Raw genomic sequence first — 22,232 nt, 5'->3', positions numbered from 1 at the left:
CCTGCCCCACCTCACTCATCACTGGACTGGCCATTCACAATGCCACACTGCTGACTGCCTCTTTGGAGCCCGCCTAAAGCCCCCCAACCCCCTTCCCCCCAGCTAGAGCGCGCTAATTCTCTCCCGCTGTAACCGAGTTCGGGCTTTTCCTTGCCCCGCTAAACCCGAGCACAGATAATTGAGTTTACATAGAGAAAAAAAGAAGGGGATTTCGGTAAGGTCCCGCTGTAGCGGGTGCCGCTATAGTCGTGTTTTACAGTATAACGAGAGGGACGGGACTGGTGCGAAATGTCCGTTATAGCAGGATTCTCGTTATAAGGGATCCAGTAATGAATTCAAAGGAAATAATAAAGTACGCCTAATCTATGAGTTTAGTGTTCTGTTTATTTCTTTTTGTGAACTCCCCTGATGATGACTTTTTTTCAACATGACCTCTATGTCATACTTGATCAAAAATCGAATCAGGTTCCTTTCTCTAGCGCTAGCGATGTTGACAGCTCAGCATTGGCGATCAGAAAGAAAGGGCTCTAGGCTAATTCGCCCGCTGTGTTATCCCCCACCCCACCACACCCTGTGATGCGTTCTGTCTGCTTGCGCACGTCACACATTCACTCCATCCATCACAGCACTGTGACCTCTCCACCCCCGCATCAGAGAAGAGCATGGTAGGCCTAGATAATCTAGACTAGGCTGGCCTATCACGCGATGCCTTCTGCTTGTCTGCGTACACCACACCCTCCCCGCTCATTCGCCCCGGCCTTCATTTTTGACACACGTGGGCTCTCCCATTCTTTCATTCGCTAGATCACCAACAAGTTTCTCAACTAGCGAGGTCTTACATTATGTATAATTGACCTATGCACTGTGCACAGTAGAAGAAATATTCCGCTATAACCAACTCGCGTGTTTGTCTGATTGCGCTATAGCAGTATTTTATTTACAAAGATAAAGAAAAGAAAAATTCGTGGTTTTAGAATTGTGTCTTTATAACAGACTTCTTGTTATTTCACACAGGACTCATGATAAGTGGACTCCACTGTATTATCATTATTATCTTATTTGAGTAAAGAAAAGTACCCAATATTTTCAGTTGACGACCAGCGTGAGGCGTCTAGAGCCACACCGGAAGGGGGCACTATAGAAATGATCTTACTATTATTATTATTATTATCCTATTTAAGTAAAGTAAGGCACATGAAAATAATAATGGTTAATTAGCTCAGAGTAAAAGTAAGATAGACAGATTGAGATAGGAATTATAAAGGAAAAAAAAACACGAAGTAGGACTTAACAGTGGCATCCTCCAATCACACACATATGATCATCTACACATAAGAAGAAATGTATTTTAAAATTGTAAAATGCATTCATACTCAAAGACATTTAACTTGTTTTTTTTAGCTAAAGACCCGTTTAGTTCTATCAGTTCAAGTAAACAATATGAACTACTCTGAAAAAGAAAAAAAAAGAAATTATTAGATCAATCCCATGATTTTCCGCAGAACAACAGTCCTTACTACTACGCAGAACGTTTAGAAAAAGTTAAACACATTTTCACTTGCTGACGTGGCTACCAGACCCATACACGTGGGATTGTGGGTGCGGGGGTTCGAGACTTAGCTCGGTCTGACGTGGTGTCCTTAGGAAAGACACTTTACACATATTTTCTTTTTGGCTCTGTCCTTTCAGAGATGGACGTTAAACTCTGGAGGTGCCACCTCTTGAATAATCTAATAGTGCTGACAGGGGCGTTAACTCTGTAACCATGTCTGGACGGTGGCAGCATCCGGTAGTCAAGGTCCGTAACCATGGCTGGACGGTACCACCGTCCGAAGTAAAGTTTTTATTGTATTCTGGTACGGGCCAAATATTAAAAAATACGAGCTAACAAGCCTTTAGTTTGACCCGGAAGTCAAAGATAAATTAATTCTACGTCTGAGTAACGCTTCATTGATCAGTTTGACACGAAACAAGCGGTTTTAAAAACGTAATATGTCTGGTCACACTTCTACAAAAATAAGAGAATTACGTGGAAACATGATTTTAAATTGCATGGTTAAAGAGTTAAACCCATATCATTTCACACATTATTTTCACTCAGCAATACTATACTCTTGCATTTCGGGCAATTTTGTATTGATACTGAAAGCATGTAAAATTTCAATATCTACATTCCCCTACTTGGATGAATTGTACATAACAGCTCACACTAAAAAAATTAATTCCATCTTTTTAGACAACAAACATCCCTTGTTCCCTCAAATAAAAACATCAGTCAGAAGTAAAAGACCTAGGCTTCTGATCTGTAACCAAGAAAGATATAGAAGGTCATTTTTACCATCATCCATCAAAATTCTTCGATCTTAACCATCTTATTATAAGTATTCATATGACCTTAGAGCATGCATCAGCATAACATTGAGTATGTATCTAGCTTAAGATTATTATCATTTACAGTGGAACTCGGATTCAACGAGGTCGCCGGGCCTGACCAAAAATCTCGTTGAATCCGAGTGTTAGTTATAGCAGACACGACGTTTTGTGTAGATAATTACAGGCATTGAGTAATGTATAAAGAGAAGTCACAAGTAGTGCCTGAAATGCCTGCATAATGAGTTGTGTAAAAAAAAACCCGATTCGTTCAAATGCACACGACTGTGTCATCTCGATTGTTTACCAAAAAGTTGTGTTGCTGTGTAGAGCCTAGCACATGGCAACTTTTGATTCCATAGACCAGCGCACAAGATCTACGTCAAGACTAGCTTATCATTGTAATAATGATCAGTTGCTGTGGGGAAAAAATTACTGACGCATTTGTATATCTGCGACGTTCATAGCCCGGACCGCTAGTGCCCCCCCCCCCCCCCAACCCCCCGACACGCACACACAGCCACACGTGTGCAGGCCGCTCATCCGACCCCGACACACGTCAGACTGAGAGTAGACACGTGCACGTGCCAACAACGCATGAGTCGGTATGAAAAAAGACCAGTGATTGGTTGCACGCAATCGGTTAAGTGAATAATGGTTCACGATGCAGGTGCAATGGATGGTTTCTGGGAATAGATCAAGTTCGTTCTGGGAGAAGAAAAATGAGCGAAGCCACGTCTGCAGGGGCCGTTCACTATGGAAGCGACCTTGTTGAATCCGAGCTCGCTGATTTAAGTGCTCGTTGAATCTGGGTCATTTTTATTGATTTTAAAGAAGAAAAAAAAACAGGGAATCTATCTCACCTCGTAGAATCCGAGCTCGTTGAATCCGAGTTCCACTGTATATTGCTGTTCATTCATATTATGCATGTGACTGTAAGCCTGTGTGCGTGTGCATGTTTGTGTGTGTGTGTGTGTATGCGTGTGTGTGTGTGTGTGTGTGTGTGTGTGTATGTGTGTGTACGTGTTGAAACACCAAACCAATGTGCCAGGGTCTGGACAATAAAGATGTATCTTATCTTATCTCATCTTACAAGGTAAAAGTCTGTTTAGTGCCACAAGCTTGAGTAAAAATCATGACTTAACTTTCCTGCTGTAATATTACTAAACGCAGTAATTGTTCATGGCAGACAGTAGAAATTGACGATTAGTTAAACAATTCCGCTCTGGAAAAAATAAACAGTTCTAGCAACAAACCTCCGAATTTAACGTCCAACTCCAATAGATCCAAGCCAAGTGGGTAGACAGCCTAAAAAACTCACCAAAACAATCAAAGTTCAGAATGTCCCCATTAGGGATCCTAACCACAGCCACTTGCTTTTTAAAATTTTAGTACGAGTTCTACGGCACTTGCAACACAAAAGGTCATATAAGAGCCGAAGATAAGAGATATTACAAGAGAGTAACAAACACAAAAAGAAGGAGGGGAGATAAGGACAATAGAATAGATGTTGGATAGGAAAGAAGGAGCAAACCACACCAGAGCACCCGCCAACCAGCCATAGATCCATCCGCTCCAAAGTCCACCATGTTACCAATTGAGCTAACGGCACGGCCTCTTCAATAGCCCCCAACCAACTGTGCCCTTACTTTTTCTTCTTAGTGATGATGCGATCCACTGTCTGAAGCAAACGCCGTTCAATACTTTGGATGTCAGCACCAGTGACGTGCCTGGGAAAAACACATGAATTAAAAAAATAATGACCAACTGTATCATTGATGTGTTGTAAAGTTTGGGCTCAATATATATATATATATATATATAACAACATGATACTTTCTAAACATCTGGGAAATTTTTTTTTTACTGTTTCAAGCAATAGACACTTCCAGAAACAAGAATATAAATCTAAAAGTAGTAAGCCTTGAGCGGGAAATCAATTAAATTTATCTGATAAATATTAAAAATAAGATAATACAACAAAGTGACAATAAAATTGAAAATAACAATTCAGATGGAAAGGATGAAATATTTGATCTTTCTTTGAAACACTTCCCACAGGGTACAGCATAGAGAGGTGGAAAAAGTAGAGTCGAGGCAAAGCAGACATCAATCCTTTTGTAAAGTAAAAGTAACTGATCAAGAACATCACTTTAAAAGAAGAGAAAGTTACACGCGAATAAAGTACAAAAGTGAGGCATCGAGGTGAAATCAGGTGCTCATCAAAATAATGAAATCGAAGAAACCAGCATTTTCCCGCCAGTTTTGCAATTTTCATCGAATTTTTGTTTTTTAGGCTCATCACCTTTTATGTCCATTTCAAAACACATTTCTGAATGGATTTTACTTCAAGACGTTGATGAAAGGTACAAAAAATTTAAATTTTCAGTTTCCAAGGACTTTCAAGCTATGGAAGTCACCAAACTTTGGCGGCCAATTTCTCGCTAATTTTACCTATGAAACCAGGTGAACCCCATCTCTCTTTCAATTGCAAATATCTCGACTTCTATTCAAGTTAGATGCAAATTTTAAAAAAATCAAAAGCAAGACAAATGAACAAGATTTAAAAGTATATATCAATAACTCCACATGGCCAAAACTTGACGAGCGCCTGGTTCCACAAAGCCGTTTTGTTATGCACAAGGAGGAGCGATTAACTACGGAGGATGTTTGATGGGAAAGGAGGAGAGATTAACTACGGAGGATGTTTGATAGGAAAGGAGGAGCAAACCACACCAGAGCACACACCAACCACCTATGATTATACATTAAACATTAAAGTCTTCAACAGGGCACCATCATTGTAAAGGATCACACCAGACACAGCCATATAGAAGGGTTGTGGGTGGTTGGCGGGTACTCTGGTGTGGCTTGCTACTTCTTTCCTGTCAAACACATCTATTATCCTTATCTCTCCTCCTTCTTTTGTAACACCTCTAATCTTCGGCACATATACGACCTAACTGTGTTGCAAGTGACGTAAAACTCTAACTAAAGCAAAGAAGGGTTGTGATAACAGCGTTATATACACTTGAGCAAGGCAAAGAAGGGCTGAGATAACAACGTTATACTTGAGCAAGGCAGTGCACTAGGGGTGCTACCTACAGAGTGACGGTGATATGCTCTACCAATGCAATTTCTTTCTTGAACGTTTTTCAAAAAGCAAAACAAAATCCCTTCTCATTTAGAAGTTGGAGGAAAACAGAAAAGTTAGCATACAGTACTTTAATACTATTTATAGTAAATTCTCATTCCTCATCTTGTATTGAGGACCCGCAGATCAATCTCGGCAATGGCTTTAGAACATTAAAACAAACAGAAAGTTGATCCATTTCTTCCAGTTAAACTGACCATAAGGCCATTGATATAGCATAGTCTTCAGCTTCCGTCAGGTGTCAAGTCTGGAGCAGACATTGATGATCATGGCCATCCCACTCCTTCTTATTGTCAGTCAGCCAGATCAGCTCCACGTTTCTGACTGTTTTGTTTGCCATAAACTATAATATGTGTCCCAACACGGTGGAATAGGACGCTCATCAATTATGGGGCATATCGATTTGTTGGCATAACCCTAAAGCCTGTTCCTTTCCCTTGAAATTGATGGAAAGAAGTGCTCATTTATTTTGAATAGAAGAAAAGACATTTGTTATTGATGGAGGTGAGGGTTGCCTGGTAAGAAAATGGCCACCAAATTTTTATCAGTTTCAAAGCTCAGAAACTGCACACATTTACATTGTTTTGGGCCTTTAATCAACTGTTTTCAGTAAAAGCCACAAAGAAATCTTTTTTAAAATGGACATAAAGGGTGTAGAGTCCAAAAAACAAAAATCAATAAAAATTACTCAAAGGGTGGGAAATTATGTTTTCTCAAATTTCATTGTTTTGACATGCCAATGATTTCACCATAATGCCGCACATATATTTATATTGATGTACGTCATGAAATGTACAGATTGGCAACTGCCTAGTCTGCCCCTGTGATAAGAAGCCCTGCATTTAGTTCTTCAGATTCTAAATCATCAAATTTGCGAGGGGAAAAAAAAGACTAGGGAGGTTAAAAAAAACCCTCATAAAAACAACCTGTTAAAGTAGGACAAATAAGTGTAGGGACAGTTGACGGCACCAAACCCTGAGAGAATAGCCATCAGTGTGACACCGATGACTCCTACACGCCCAATGCACTGCTCGATGGAGAAGATCCCTGAGAAAAAAAAGAAAAAGCGCAGAAAGGATTTCTTTTTCACCACAGCTAAAAAAAAGTCTCGAAGAACGGCATTTACATACTGTAATAAAAAACCACAAACACCTGAACAAGATTATTTTCATTAGTAACTATCTTATTTCTCTATTGAGGATGTGCAAAAACACATACAGTCATCATCATCATAATCATCAAGTGCCAGATGTGCGAAAGAGATGGGCAATCATAGTTCACCATTCATTCCTTTGCTCGGAAGCCCTCAAAAGAGCTACATTACACCCTGATCTTTTCCCCAATACCTGTCTGTTTAGGTTCTCCAAGCAGGTTGCTCTAGGTTACCCCTGCCTTGACTGCCTTCAATTTTGCCAGTGAGAGCTAGATGTCAGGCCTTTATGTTTATTCAAGTGTCCCAGAAATTGCATTCGTCTTTTCTTAATTGTTTTTATTAGTAGTAAAAGGCCCACATTGGCTTGTTCGTACCAGTCACCACCATAGTTTTCAATAGAGAACATGCGCATTTGCAAATCTGCATGCAATCGACAAATCGAAACACATCAAACAAGAAATTAATCAAAACATCATCGCATCAATAGAATCACTAAAAACTAGTAGAAGAATGGACTAGTAGAAAGGTCTTAGTCTTCAGTTCACACTACATAAGGGGCTCGAAGTTGTGTCTAGAGAAAAGCTCTTTACACAAATTTTCCTCACTTCACCTAAGTGGGAATGTGTAATTGGCTATAGACAAAGGAAATTCCAGTCTTTATCAGCTGCCCTGTACACTTCCCTTGAGACCGAGAATGCCTCTGAATGTTCTAGGGTCTGCTGGCGTAATAAGCTCTGTAAAAGCTTTGTAAGCAGAGCTTGCTGTAGAGCATGGATATGCGCTGTAATAAATACAATTTCATTAAGTTCTACAAAAGTGGTATCCCCAACATTTTTAACAAGTAAATACCAAAAGTATTTTCAAAGCCTTCAAATAATCAAATCTGCCATAAGCTGACAAAACGCCTTTTATTATATTCACAGCAGTTTTGAGATAAAGAGGCTTTTTTTGCCAGGGTAACCATTTACAAAAGGCCTTCTTCTGAAATTTGAATTCTAATTTATTCAAAAACTAATGACAGTTTCCCTTTGATTCTTTCACACAAGCAGGGTAACTGATCAGGTTTCCGACTTCCGATTTAGCAAGTAAAAAATTTGGTGCTCAAAATGAAAGAAAAAAGAGTTTTGCCAGCTTACGGCTCTAATGACATACCGTGTTTGGGACTTAAGATGGGGAATGGGTCACCAACTCTCCAGAAAAGATATAAGGTGACGCACCAGGCTCCACCAGCAAAAAAAATTCGCACATGACGCTTCTGAGGAACTGAAATATAAAAAAAAATATTTTAAAAATCACAAAATCCAAACACTAGACAAGATAAGATTGATTTTTATTACCTAAAAACTGGCACACTCTTGGTTTGGGGATTACCACACATGCGTACGCACGCACACATACACAAAAACACGCGCGCACAGACATTGGCTGCATACACACATATTGTCTCACACACTTTCTGTTCCAGACATAAATATGAGGTGTGCCGACGAAATGTGTCATTTTTCTGATTTTAGCTCTACGGATACAGACACATCAAATTATATAGGAAGAGTTTGTACTATTTACCAGTATAAATGAAATTATAAAAGACATGTTAAATTTGAAGAAATTGGCAAGTAGAAAATCAGTAAGTAAAGAGCAACACGTCGATACAATAACGTGAACAATAATAATAGTAATAATAGCATTTATATAGCGTTCTATCCCATATAAGTATAAGCTCTGAGTGCTTTACACCAATCACAAGATCATTTTCATGAGAGAAAATATTTTACAGAAACGGGAAAAACCAGTTCAACCACATAAAGAAAAACTTTCACAACTAAACATTCATTATATATACACGAAAGGACAGCAGTAAAAAACAAAACATATTAGCACTTTCTAACTCACTATAACTAAGAATTGGTCACTTTTAAGCACAAGGGGGCTATCTAAAAAAAATGCTGTTTTGAGAAAATTGAAGGTAAAGTTTTGGCCCCTCATTCAGTTTCTTTAAAAAAACAAGGAGAGTTTTCTCTATAACCAAACAAATATACACACCAATGAAACCAAACTTCTCCTATAGGTAGGGCAATGTCCACTTTTAGTATAGGTCAAGATTTCTGGAAACCCCCCAAATCTGGGTTAGCCTGCTTGTCCTTAAAAGCGACCAATGAGTCTTGAGCAATCACATAAACGTATCAAAATTTGCTATTTCTCTGAGATCCTGACACAAGGAGTTCCAGATTTTAGAGCCAAAAAATGAGAAACTTTTCTCACCAAAAGATCGCTATTTCATTCTAATGGCTCTGAATTTTGTTGCACCTGTGGATGACCGTAACTGACGAAATGGAACATACACTGTTGATTTGTTGAAAGCTGAGATAGATATGATGAGGTTTTATCATTAAGACTTTTATTACAGATGGCAGAAACACCAATATAGTGAAGGGAAGAAGCAAAACAGATAGAAACAACAGAGGGAAAGAAAAGAAGGACCTACCAGTGGAGCCCACCAACCACCCACCGCGGAGCGGAATTTGTTCTCAGCAACTGTGTGTGTATTTCTTACACATCTCAAAGCTTTGACCATCTGTTTCAGATTTCTGCTAAGTTTCTTTATCAAAAGGTCACAGTTCAAGCCACTCTCACCTTCCAGACAGGTTTCACAGACCAACATCTCTACTAAACAGCTTCAGTGGCTAAGTGAACAGTGAGTTCAGACTCATCAAAGATATGTCAAGCAAATGGTGACCTTGAGCAAAACAAAACAACCCTAGCTCGAAATACAGGGCACTGCACGGTGGCGACCAGCAATGGCATGTTTGTGAAATTGTTAGGTAGGCAGGTAGGTACGTTTGCCATTGTAACCCAAATGTCCCCATGGGGATCAATAAACTGTAATTTGTGGCACGACGTGGTGGAATCAGGCGCTCCTCAGTTTTGGGGCATATGGGGTTATTGGTATCAACTTAAAGCTTATTCATTTGCCTTGGTTTAAATGAAAAAAAAAAATGTATCCATCTTGAATAAAAAGTCACGATATTTGCAGTTGATGAAGGAGGGGAAGTCGCCTGGTTTCAGTGGTGAAATTAGCAAGAAAATGGCCGTCAAAGTTTGGTAACTCCAATAGCTAAAGAGTCCTTGATAACTGAGATAAGGCATATTTTGTGCAATTAATCAACTTTTTCGGTAAAATTCACATGGAAATGTGATCTTATATGGACATAATAGGGGTTGAGCCAAAAAGCAAAAATTCTATAAAAATTGCCCAACAGGCGGAAAAATGCCTGTTCCTCCAATTTCGTGGCTGATTTCACTACGATACCTCACATTTGTTATTATTACTTATTAAAGTAGAATAAAAGTGGTGAGACAACTACAGATCCTGAATCAGAATTTGCGGTGTAGCAGTTACGCACTTCATCCTCACACACAGAATGCCCAAGTTCAAATCCCTACATGAAGAGAATAGAATATCTCTGTCTTTCTACAGAGATGTTGAATCCCTCTCAGCCTAGGTTGGCCCTGACAGGCAAGGTTAAAGCATATATATCTCCTCCATGATCTATGCTCTAAATTGAGTTTATGAGGGCTAAAAAAAACTCTATGGAAAAACCCCCCATCAAATTTTATTTTTTATTTTTAAAATTGATTCTGTATTAAATAATTCTTATATAAAGTGCCCATCTATGAGAAGACAGTTGAGAAAATTCCATGAGAAACTTTACTGTCAACAGGCTAGTTCAATTCAAACGAGGCTGGAGTCAAAAGTTCACGTTTTAAATGATTTTTTTCAGTAAATAAAAAGGTATTTTCCAACTAAAGTAACATTTCAGCCTCTTAACACTTTGAGTACTGTCTGCACCTTTAGTATAGTCATCAGGCCGTAGTATGAGCTCATTACCGCTGGCGACTTATGTCGCCGACTCGACTTAACACACTAAACATGACAAAACAACGAACAGAGCCACTGCACTGACCTAATAATAATAATAGACATAATAGACAACATTTGTATAGCGCAAATCCCCGCTCAACAGCAAGCTCTATGCGCTTCACAATCTATACTATTACTCCAGCAGACCAGAGAGCATCCTGGGAAGCATACAGTGCAAGCAGCCATTTATAGGCGCTAAAACACTAATATACTGACAAGATCTTTCGCTGTCTATTGCCGGGTACCCATTTCCACCCTGGTGAAGTGAGGAAAATTCGCGTAAAGTGCCTTTCCCAAGGACACAACGTCGGGCCCGCGGCTCGAACCCCCGACCCCCCAACCTCAAGATTACGAGTCCGGTAGCCTAACCATTAGGCCACCGACGCCAAAGGAAGTCGCTCTGTATGATAGCTGAATGGTTGAAGAACCTCTGTGAATTTTGAAAGCGTGTTACTTGGGCTGTGAAGGTTTTTTAAATTTTAACAAAATTCTACCATGGCTTCAGCGTTCTAAACTGGTGCGGTACTTGAAGGTTTTTCACTATATGAGCCTTCCATACTATAGGTGTTAAAGGTGGCTAAAGTGGGTGCTAGCTAAAAATAAAATTAAAAAAAAAAACAAACCCCCCCCCCCCCCTAAAAAACATCTTTATATTGATCTTCGTAGGAAAATTTGGGTTACAATGGCAAAAGTACATAAGCCTTTGCCAATAGGTGGAGGTTCCTTCTTATACCTTACAAAATCCTTTCCTATTCCAATAAAAATGGTGCTACAGTTATGAAAATTGTACATGTTTAGCTTAATATGATGTTCCACCTATGGGAGCAGAGAAATAGCAGTCGGGCTATCAGAAGAAATCTTACAATTATTTTTAGTTCTGAAATCGACATATTTTTAGAATGCAAAACGTGACGCGTCGAGTTCGTACTTTTTCTGTCGTCAAGTTCAACAATGAAATGAGGTTTGGAAAATAAACTTGATTCATTATTCTTCAAAGTCATCCCAGGGTTCACATTCCAGTCTTTCCACACTTTCCATGACAGACAATTTGTGTTTACTAGTGTGTTAAAGAAGGATGGGGGTAATCTCACGGCAGGGGTTAACTCAAGGCATGACAGCGGCAAATATTAGCGACCAGAATGTGGGCGGAGCTTCTGTGCTGAAGCAAGCCGATGTTGCCGGAAACTGAGCGCAGCTGATAAGTAGGTCGACTAGTCGACTTCTGACACAGAAGGTGACTGTCGTGCATGTGTGTGGGTGTGTTGCACGTGGTGTGTTGTCAAATCATTGAACATTGGCTCGGCTTTGGGATAGAGAAGGGGGGAAATGATGCTTGCCAGACGCACACCTACTACGTTTTAAAACGTATGCAAACCCCCGAAATGAAATTATAAAGAGTAAAGCTCACGAACAACCAAAACTTAAAGGGGGTAATCTGCAGGTTTAATGCGTAATATACGCACATTTGTGCGTAAAGGGGAGCCCTGAAGATGTTGGGCCAAAAAAAAGAAAATAAGAAAAAAATTGCCCATTGGCCAAAAAAAAAAAAGCTGACTTCTTAGATTTCATTACGTTCCGACGAGCGCCTGATTTCACTACGATGCCTCACATATAATACTTTTCCAAACTCACCCAGTCTGACATTCTGAATGAGGTAGTAAGCGATGTAGTAGGGCAAGACGGCAATCAGCACAAACAGGATAGCGTACAGACCAAGCTTCCAGTGGAAAAACCTGGAGCTGGAAAAAGAAAAAGAAAATAATAACAGCGCATCCATCAATATCTGACGGTAACCAATACATCCACATGTGAAAGATAACAGAGGCACCAAATTCAGTTGACTTTTATGTACACGGCTGCTTAATCTTCATGGAAAAAAGAACTATCCCTTGCCCGACAGGCAGCCACAAGCCATTTTTTTTTCTATGCCACTCTTAATATTTTTATCGACTAGAGTGACTTCAGTTCTGGGTTGAAGTTAACCTTTCATTTAGCCTGGATGGCAGCCTGAAGGGCCAAACAACTCTTATTTCCGATTTAGAACTACAAAGGGATCTTTTGTCATACAAAAACTCAACGCGGGATCTCCAAAATTTTTCATCGTCATCTGGGATGACTAGGTGCTCAATTTTATATACCCTAGAGGGTGAAGAACCCCCCCCCCCCCCCCCCCGTTGGCAAAGATTAAATTCTTGACCTCCTGAATAACAGGTGCACACTTATCCTGCTACTGAAACCCCCCCATCAAAAACCTCATCCTGGACACGGTACTATCTTGATACCTTGACTCCATGACACCCAGGATTTCAAAAATGATCAGCTCAAACATGATGCAGGAGAGGGCAAAGGTCACCGAGAAGACCAGCGACACCACAGAATGGTGAACCTGCAAAGAAAAGAACAATATAAAGCATTATTTTTTCTGAGAAGATTATAGATTTATAATATCCGGTTAAGTCTACAATCCTGCCATCATTTTAAAAAATACAGTATAAGCTGCAAGCAGCTTTTGCAAATTTACAGGTGCGCCGAAAAACTGAATATGTGTCACAACGCGGTGGAATCAGGTGCTCGTCATTTTTTTGTCATGTTGAGTTATGGGTATCATCTGAAATTCTGCTTTCAATGAAATAAATATCCATCTATCATGAATAGAACTCAAGATATTTATGATTGGAGGAAATGAGGTCCCCTGGTTTCAGTGGTGAAATTAGCAAGAAAATGGCCGCCAAAGTTTGGTAACTCCAATAGCTAAAGAGTCCTTGAAAACATAAAAATGACATATTTTGTGCCTGTCAATGTTTTCAGTAAAATTCACAAGAAAATATGCCTTTATGTGAACATAAAAGAGATTAAACCATGTGAACATAAAAGAGGTTGAACCCAAAAATAAAAATTCGATAAAAATTTCCAAACTTTCGGAAAAAAGTCTGTTTCTCCGATTTCTGTACTTTGACGAGCGCCTGATTTCACCACACTGCCTCACATATTTTTTACGAAATTAAACAATATTTGCTTTTAAAATAATTACAAGGAAGTTATCAAAATTGTATTTTAAAAATATTGACTTATGATGTCTGTAAAGAATTTTCTTGATAACAATATTCAGTTTTTTGTCTCTCCTGCAAAAATTGTAACAACTGTATACATACTGTATTTTTTAAAAGATGACAAAACTAACCCACTGTCTCCCAGAGGCTGGTGGCACCTCCCAGTGAGCCATCCTGTTTGGCAAAGTGGTTGGTGTCACTAGCCAATGAGAATGCGATTTAAATATACACCGAAAACAAATCACACATTTTGATTTCCCTCAAAAAGTGAGTCAATGATTAGACTGAAGAAGAGCTTAGCACTTATATTATTCCTATGTGCTATACTAGAGAAATAGAAGACAGAAAATAAAAACCCAGCACCCCACAAGCAGCTCTTCGCTGAGGCTGAGAAAAAGAGAGGCAATATAATTCTTCGGCGCCATTTCACAACCGCCTCCAAGCTTATTTCTGTAAGTTTTCAGATAAAGCCATGTTCAAATGTTAAAGACATCAATGGCATACGACAATAACAATAGTTTCGTTTTATTTCAGTAATTTCCTTCCGAATTTGAACGGAATAATAACCAGCGCCCAAGTCCTGGTTCTGATGTTAGTGCCCACTTTTAGTAACTTTTACGTTAGTTTTCTCAAAACTTCCCAAAAGAACAGATCAGATGGCTGAATGTGGAATGATGCTGACAATGTAGAACAAACCTAAGCAGAAGTTTTAATACGTTTGGCTTGACCTGAACGACTCACCTCATAATCCTTGTACAGTTGCTTCAGGAAGAACACCCAGCCTCCAAATAAGAACAATATCTGAAAACAACAAAGTCAAGGCCACGTTTCAAAACGTGCGGTAAAGACAATCGAAGTAATCGGTGAAAAAAGATATGCCATTCCCTTGAATACAGGAAAGATTGAGTAGATCAACCAAAAATAGGAAAACAAATTCTTGTAAGGGAGACAAGACTGGCATTTGCTACTCGTACAAAAGGAAGGTTATGTTGGTCATCTCACATCCTGACTCACTATACTTTTATATCCCAGTGATTGGTTATGAGGTAGGAGAAGGGAAATACAGTCAAACCTGTGTAAGACGGCCACCCATTGTCAAGGAGAAAAGTGGCTGCATAAGACAGGTGGCCGTCTTAGGCAGGTCTGATCAAGATAAAGAAAACAAACCATTCCCATCTGAGGCCCCAATCGAAAGTAGCCCCATTGTTGTTGTCTTTGTTGTTGGTGTTGTTGCTGTTGGTTTGTATTTCGTTTGTAATTCTTATTTTGTCGCTGATTTTGCACAATGGTGACAATAAAACAAAATGTATCAGACAAGGAAGACCGAGTGCCATGTTAAAACAAACACATGGGTTGCCACCACTCGGAGAACGAGGGACGCTTCTGTAACAAGTTCATGTTGATGTCCTTTGTTACTTTGTTACAGACTGGGTAAACAGTAACCACTCATCTCACTTACGATTTGTGTGTATGAGTTCTGGGCGGGGCTTATATGGGTTATGAGGGATCACATGCTAACTCACCGGCAGCTGAAAATTGGTAGCTATTGGTCAACAGTGGGAGGGGCCTACACAACATGATCGGTTGGAGGGACTACCTAACAACAACGACAGGTGATTGAATTATGACGGCTCGCCCACAACGCCAGGGACCAATGCACAATTTATGACAAAACGTAATGGATTCACTAAGGTGACCGTCTTAGACAGGATGGATCCTGAAGAGGGGGAGAGAGCAGAGATGGACATGTTCCGACTGCTGTGACCCCAACACAGTGGACAAGTAAGTATTTATGAGGTAGGCCGTTTCAACCCTGCTTGTCAAAGCCAAACCAAGCTGAACAGGGGTGGCAAGACTGGTGAATCCGGACACATTTGTGTCACGACATGGTGGAATCAGGCGCTCATCAATTTTTGGGCATGAGTTTATGGTATCATTTTAAAGGTTGTGATGCGTTGTTTTTATTAATAATGCGAAAAAAAACCCACAATGCTTTACACGAGTTTGGCCTAAATAAGGTTTGGAGGGGGTTCACGTTATTTTTTTTAGTTAATTACAGGCCATGTCATACATGTTGCCTTTTCTTTATATTATTTTTTTTTTAAAAAGACTTCCCCCATCAACCTAACTTTTCTCCCAGTCTATAAGTGGCATTCACTGGATCTATTGACACCAAATACGATTGGATTTCCATTCTCTTTCTCCCTGAATATATCTATAAAGAGAACAGTACCTCAGAAAGACGAGCTTTTAGGAAAGACTCATAGATATTATAGATCTAATAGTCTTGTCAGATTGTTACCGGTTACATTTCTAACATGAAAGTTTGATTCTGACTGCAACGATCAGACCAAATTGACATTATTATAATCCATGTCATGTATGACGATGGGACTGGCCATAATGTGTACAATAATGACTGTATTGCACCGGGTCAGCTTGTGAACCAACGCAGAGAGAAAACGACAGGAATCAGTAATTCTATTAACAAAAACACCCCTCCCCCCTTTCTCTCTCTCTCTCTCTCGTTCTCGCTCTCTTTCTTTCTTTCTCCCCCCCCCCCCCCCCACCCACCCTCTCTCTTTCTCTCTCTGCCCGCAGACAAAATTTCTCGCTTTCAACTTAGCGCTGGAATGTTTGTTTACACTTGTATCACGGGCCGTAACGCGCTAAGACGAGGTAGATCTAGCGCCCAAGTCTCGTTCGGACGGGAGAAAGGGCAATTGAAACATCTTGGTAGTAGTTGGACAATCTTTAATATTATAATAACATCACGACGCTGCATTTCTATTGTTAGTAACTTTGTCACCGACATTCCGATGAATGATAATAATTAAATAATAAAGGGTGATACATCTGGGGGATCTTGTCAACTTGCGAGGGAAACCTCGGAAGACGACAAAAATAGACGGCGGAAAAACACCCATCTATGATCTATTTTGGGTCAATCACAGAGGTGTGCTGGGTGCTCTCAATAGCTTCATGTTGCTTGGAAGGCCACAAGGCCGTGTTTACGCTACCTAACACGGGGTGCCCATCACGGATGGGATCGGACGATTGCCCGACTCAAGTTCTGATGGCTGAATAGACAGTGCGTCGTGCAATGATTTTTGGAGCGGTTCGATCCCCGTCGCGGACAGTTTTTTTTTTCTCTCTTCTCCTCCTCCCGACTGACCAACAGTCCCATAAATTATAGGCCTAATTTGCAGAGTTGGTTGGAAGTTGTTGTTTAAAAAAAAAAATATATTAGCAATTAAAAATGCAAGGGTAGATCTAGATATAATCCTGCTTCTTTACGGCAATTTTCGTGCGGTCTTCCATCGTGTCCAAGTAGGCCTACTATCTAGATCTAGATCTAGAGTCTAGATTTCTAGATCTAGATATCTTATCTAGATCTAGATCTAGGATATTTCCGAAATGTTACAGAAAACACGTCGTTCCATGTGGGTATCCCAGGGAGTGATGACATCACAGTACTAAAATTAGCAGCCAATCAGAAAGATCTCATGCGTCTTTTCTACGTTTAACGGCATGTGTATAGTATAGACAGTAGGGGAGGACTTCCGTAACGAGCGACCACTAGATCCATGAGACAACAGAATTGAGGGCTTGGGGTAGGGGTAGGGGTAAGGTAAGGGTAGGGGTAGGGTTAGGGGTCTAAGACTAAGGGGTAGGGGTAGGGGTAGGGTTAGTGCCGGGTTAGGGTTAGGTCTAGATCTAGGCCTCTTCTTTATTGTGTTTGATGGGGTGGTCGCTTGTTACGGAAGTCCTTCTGACAGTAGTATGAAAATCAAAATGAAAAGACTTGGTCTTGATTTAAAACTTACCAATGAAACCACCATTAAAAGCGAATCAACTAAAAATGACATGGCTCATGGACTTTTTAATCAGGTAGATCTAGATTATATAATCAGGATAGCGAAGAGTTTAAAACGCAGGAGGCAAAGATGTTATAGATCTAGAGAGATCTAGATCTAGATCGTTAAGCCAGAGCAAAATCCGAAATCAAAAGCCTTGAAAATGTGTAGGCCTAGCCGCTCGTTCAGTTGACAGTTGACGTGGTTTTTTCGATTATTTCCAGCATTTCCAGCCTAATTTCCATCCGATAAAATGGAGTGTTTATAACTTATTTCGTTTCGGTAGAGATATGCTTAATAAAAAGTCAGATCGTTCATATGACAATATAGAGACAGGAAACGAGGCCTCGCGGTCCGTGACAACAGTGCATTTGCGAACGTGACCGCTGAGACGCGAGCTAAAAATAACCAGGCGCGGTATCGACAGCGAAGCGCGTCTCGTCTAGCGGGGCCTAGGCCTAGCTTTCTGCGGCTTAGGCCTAGCGCAATCAGAGAACTGGCCAAGGTTGCATTTGTAAACAATGCCTCTACAATTCTATACTCTTCTGGTCTACAGAAAAGGTTACACATGTTGATGAAAACAGGACAACAGATTTTAAAATTGAATTCTAGATCTAGGCCAAGTTATAAAATAGGCCTAATGTCGATCTGGCATAAAACCAAAACATGTCTTGATAATGTAGACCGAAAACGAGATCTAGAATCTACATCTAGAATCTACATCTAGATTATCTAGATCTAGATTCAAGATCTAGAAATCTAATTATCTAGTCGACAGTGTCAGTAGTTACATAAGAAAAAAAGTCATCTGGACTCTAGATCTAGATTCTAGATCTATAGGTTTCCAGCATAATAAAAATATGCCTGCCTTAGCCTAAATACACGCGTTGATCTAGATATCTAGCCTACAACATAAGCAGTTTAATTTAAGATAGCCTAATAAAGGTTAATACATTTTTACTTATTTTACTAATTAGTTACATAGCCCTGCACGGGGTCTGTGGGTAGGGAAGAGTTGGAGAGGAAAGAAAGAGAGCATGCAATAGCATATAGATCTATGCCTATAGGCAGTGATGAGAAAAGGCAACAGACTAGAAATAGAAAACAGATTTAGTTTTGTGTAGCCTACGCTAGGCATATATGGATAAAAACAGGAATACAAAGTGACAGATCGAACTCACTAGAGGCCTATATATATATATATATATATATATATATATATATATATATATATATATATATATGTGTGTGTGTGTGTGTGTGTGTGTGTGTGTGTGTGTGTGTGTGTGTGTGTGTGTGTGTGTGTGTGTGTGTGTGTGTGTGTGTGTGTGTGTGTGTGTGTGTATACATAAACATGTATAATGCATCTTTCGTGGATTAATAGCACTTTACTGAAACTGGCTCTTACAATTAAGTGGGTGGATGTGACAGTCTTTCTTAGACTGTTTTGCTGTATGCATTGTCTCTTGCTGATTCTTTTGTATATTATGTCCATACTTCTCTGTCAGGCACATAAATTTGGGACATTACAAAATTCAAGGGTGGTCCTGACAGGGTCAAACTAGCACTTTCTTACTTAATAATAATTAAGTAAGCTTTGTAATTTCTTTGTCTCTTTAATTTTGTTACATTATTCCGTAGTACATTTATTACAGCAGGGCATTGTCTTCTTAGATGTCAAGTTTTTTTTTCCCTTCCACTTTTAATTTCTTCTTCAAAACTCTCACACCACATTGCAGACACTATTAGAGCTTGAATTTTAAAAAAAAATTAAATACTAAATATGTTTCACTACTCTATCTAGTCAGTTCTGCAGAGGTGGAGTCAAAGCGCCACATAGCCTACAGAATCAGATGCAGTCTCAGGTCTACAGTGTGAGTGAGCGTGTGTGTGTGTGTGTGTGTGTGTGTGTGTGTGTGTGTGTGTGTGTGTGTGTGTGTGTGTGTGTGTGTGTGTGTTGGGGTCCCCCCCCCCCCAAATCAATATGAAGGCGATGATAATGTAATTTTTAACTTTAAAAAAATGGAACTATCAGTCTCAAACTGATGAAGAAATAATGGGGAACTCAGTGCTGGGTTATCCCCCAAAAATTCTTTCAGATCACTTGAAACACTTTTTGTTGTTGCGTGTTTTCATTTCTTTTTTTAGGAGGGGGGGGGGGGGGGGCTTTACTGCGCCTGTGACAGCATAGGTCTCATATGAACAGGCAGGGCACATTAAACTTTTTCAGTTTGGTAAGAATTTTTAATTTTGCCCAGGTGGGGGCCAAAGCTTAGCCTACTCTTTTGATTTTAAGAACACCAAGGGATCCTTAACTTGAGCAACTTACGGGACCTCCGAGATTTTTCGCCCTTATCCAAGAAGGCTATGTGTTAGATCAGGTGACTGAAAGACAGCAGTCAGATAGAAGGGGCCAATGAGTGGCAGTAGTACAAATGTAGTAGTAGTAGTAAAGGCTGCAGAAAGAGCCAGGAGCCCCAGATGCGCCAGAGGAGGAGTCAAAAGGCGTGTGTGAGTGGGGGAGGGGGGCAGAAAGTGAGGAGGAAAAACAGACGACAGAACTTAGAGCTGGGCGGTGAAAAGAGAAAACTTTAGAGAAGAAAAATGTCTGTCCCAGTCATGTTTCAAACCTATTGAATGAGAGGCAAACACTACCCAGGCTCTAAACACTGTAGACCACGATCAGAGCCCCCAGAAAAACGTGTTTTATTCGCTAGCTATAGATCTAGTAAGGTTTAACAATGTTTCGTCCTCCTGCCCATGCACTGGCATGACGTGACGAACTAGGCTAATCGACTGCACTGTCGCCTGTGCTGTGAAGAAGTAGAGGAAGGAGTGTAGTGGAGGCAAACATTATACATGTAATAGGTCTATGCTATGATAATAAGGCCCAGGGGTAGATATAGATCTATCTAGATCTAGATCTGGTCCTAGTAGACCCACTGCATTAATTAGGCCCTTACTTCTAGACCTAGACTCTAGATCTAGATCTAGATCTAGATTTAGTACTAATTGACCTGGACACTGATACTAGATCTACAATCTATTATCTAATTTAGATCTAGAGATCTAGATCTAGATCTAGATATCTATATCTCTAGGATTCTAGGTCTAGAGTCTAGGTATTCTAGATCTAGTCTAGATCTAGATTCTAGATCTAGACTCTAGATCTAGATGTAGATGTAGATCTAGATTCTAGATCTCTAATCTAGATCTAGTTAGGCCTACACAAGAGAAAAACGATATCAAGTAAGGTTAATGAAAAAGTACAAGTGCAAATTCTTACATTTCAGGGTCCTTTGGAAAGCTAAATAATGCTAGGTCTGGTATTTATGCGATCTGGAATTGGCACGGACGCAGACTGCCGCAAAACACCACTTACACTTGCAGGTGACTTGCGACTGCCGACAGCCGCCATTAGCTTTGTTTACCGCGCCTCGTTTCACAATCAGCTGGTGACCTGGATACGCGAAAAGAGGCCTCGTTTCCTGTCTCTATATTTTAGTGTCTCTGATATGACCAGAGAGTTTGATCAATGTTATGTACTATCATTGGTTTGATCAAAGATAGTAAATAGTCTAGTTATGTACTATCATTGGTTTGATAAAACATTGATACCAACTACTTGAATCATATCGATATTTCAGTTGCCTCCACTACACAAAAGTCGGGACCACCATATCCAAGTAGGCCTACATGTAGTGCCAACAAGGAGCTTAGAACTAACCTTGAGTGCCAAGCAGACAAGGCAAGGCAATATAAACGATAAACGAGAATCATGAGTAAAGAAAAATCTAACATACACAAACATGCAGTTTATGAAAGGTACCAACAACAATAACTCAATAACTCATGGTTTCTCAATTGTCACATACAGAAAACAAGGAGAGAAGATAATGATAATGCACGGACATTTTACATATTTGTTTGTACAAAAGAACGACTGTCCCATGTATCAACGTTATACTTTTATAGTCGGTTTTGGTTTTTTAATTTCCTTTGCTCAGGTCTATTTATAGGCTAACTTAGAATTTCCTGTGAGCTTTTCAGTTTCAGTTTCCAGGAACTTAGGCCTAGAACTAGATCAAGGAACTCCCAAGGGAGGCGGCAGAAGACATCAAATCTGCTTGAAAAGTTTTGTGCAAAATTTCTTTGATTGTAAAGTAATAGGCCACAAATAAAGCGTAAACTATATTTTGAATGAAGTATTTTTTCGATAGTACCATAATATACAGTTCCTTGATCAGTGTTCCTTTGATTTAAAACAAAAATGCTCAAGACTTGGCTTAGCTTAGCCAATAATAAATTACATTTACATACATTTTGCGTCAACCTTCCAGTTTCTTTGTCATTGTCATCAGTTCAGGTCAGGAAAAATGTAGTTATATAAATTATTAAATCATGGTTATGGGACGAGAGCTCACGGTGACGGTGTCAACGCTCAACACAAAATCGTTATCTGGTAAGTCAAGCTTTTGTTGATCATATAGTCCTCTCTGTAGATCTTGAAATGTCGGTAGCCTACAACTTAAGACTTAAGTTAAGAATCTGGGTCCCGTTTGGGGAAATAGTAGATTCTAGTTTTGACCCCACAGACGATTACTTCTGGTTCCAAAATATTACTTTTTGATGCGTGTGCCGATATGGTGAGATAGCCTTTCTAACCTAATTGCAAAACATCAAATTATGGTCAAGTTCAGGGGTGCATGCCCCCCTGAACCCCCCC

General features: G+C 39.8%; 2 protein-coding genes across 3 annotated transcripts in view; one reads left to right on the top strand and one right to left on the bottom strand.

The window, feature by feature from the left end:
* LOC101855941 (Golgi pH regulator) overlaps positions 1 to 17,819 on the bottom strand; it is a 46,039-nt gene extending 28,220 nt beyond the window's left edge. The window contains exons 1-7 of one of the 2 annotated variants that reach the window (XM_035969300.1): positions 17,477 to 17,819; positions 14,391 to 14,450; positions 12,882 to 12,985; positions 12,232 to 12,338; positions 7,830 to 7,940; positions 6,451 to 6,571; positions 4,020 to 4,100 (exon numbers count right to left, since the gene is read on the bottom strand). In XM_035969300.1, coding sequence (XP_035825193.1) covers positions 4,020 to 4,100; positions 6,451 to 6,571; positions 7,830 to 7,940; positions 12,232 to 12,338; positions 12,882 to 12,985; positions 14,391 to 14,450; positions 17,477 to 17,518 — 626 coding nt within the window. In that variant the 5' untranslated portion in view covers positions 17,519 to 17,819. The remainder of the gene's footprint in view (positions 1 to 4,019; positions 4,101 to 6,450; positions 6,572 to 7,829; positions 7,941 to 12,231; positions 12,339 to 12,881; positions 12,986 to 14,390; positions 14,451 to 17,476) is intronic. The other variant, XM_013081541.2, reaches the window with a different exon arrangement.
* A 3,710-nt stretch (positions 17,820 to 21,529) lies between these two features.
* LOC101851403 overlaps positions 21,530 to 22,232 on the top strand; it is a 9,830-nt gene continuing 9,127 nt past the window's right edge. The window contains exon 1 of the mRNA XM_005096699.3: positions 21,530 to 21,968. The gene's annotated coding sequence lies outside the window, so the exon portion shown is untranslated. The remainder of the gene's footprint in view (positions 21,969 to 22,232) is intronic.

This window comes from Aplysia californica, unplaced genomic scaffold, assembly GCF_000002075.1.
Source record: "Aplysia californica isolate F4 #8 unplaced genomic scaffold, AplCal3.0 scaffold00135, whole genome shotgun sequence".
In the NCBI taxonomy this organism is placed as follows: Eukaryota; Metazoa; Mollusca; class Gastropoda; order Aplysiida; family Aplysiidae; genus Aplysia; species Aplysia californica.
The sequence above is the reverse complement of the archived record's forward strand: the minus strand, read 5'-3'. Positions and strand labels throughout refer to the sequence as shown.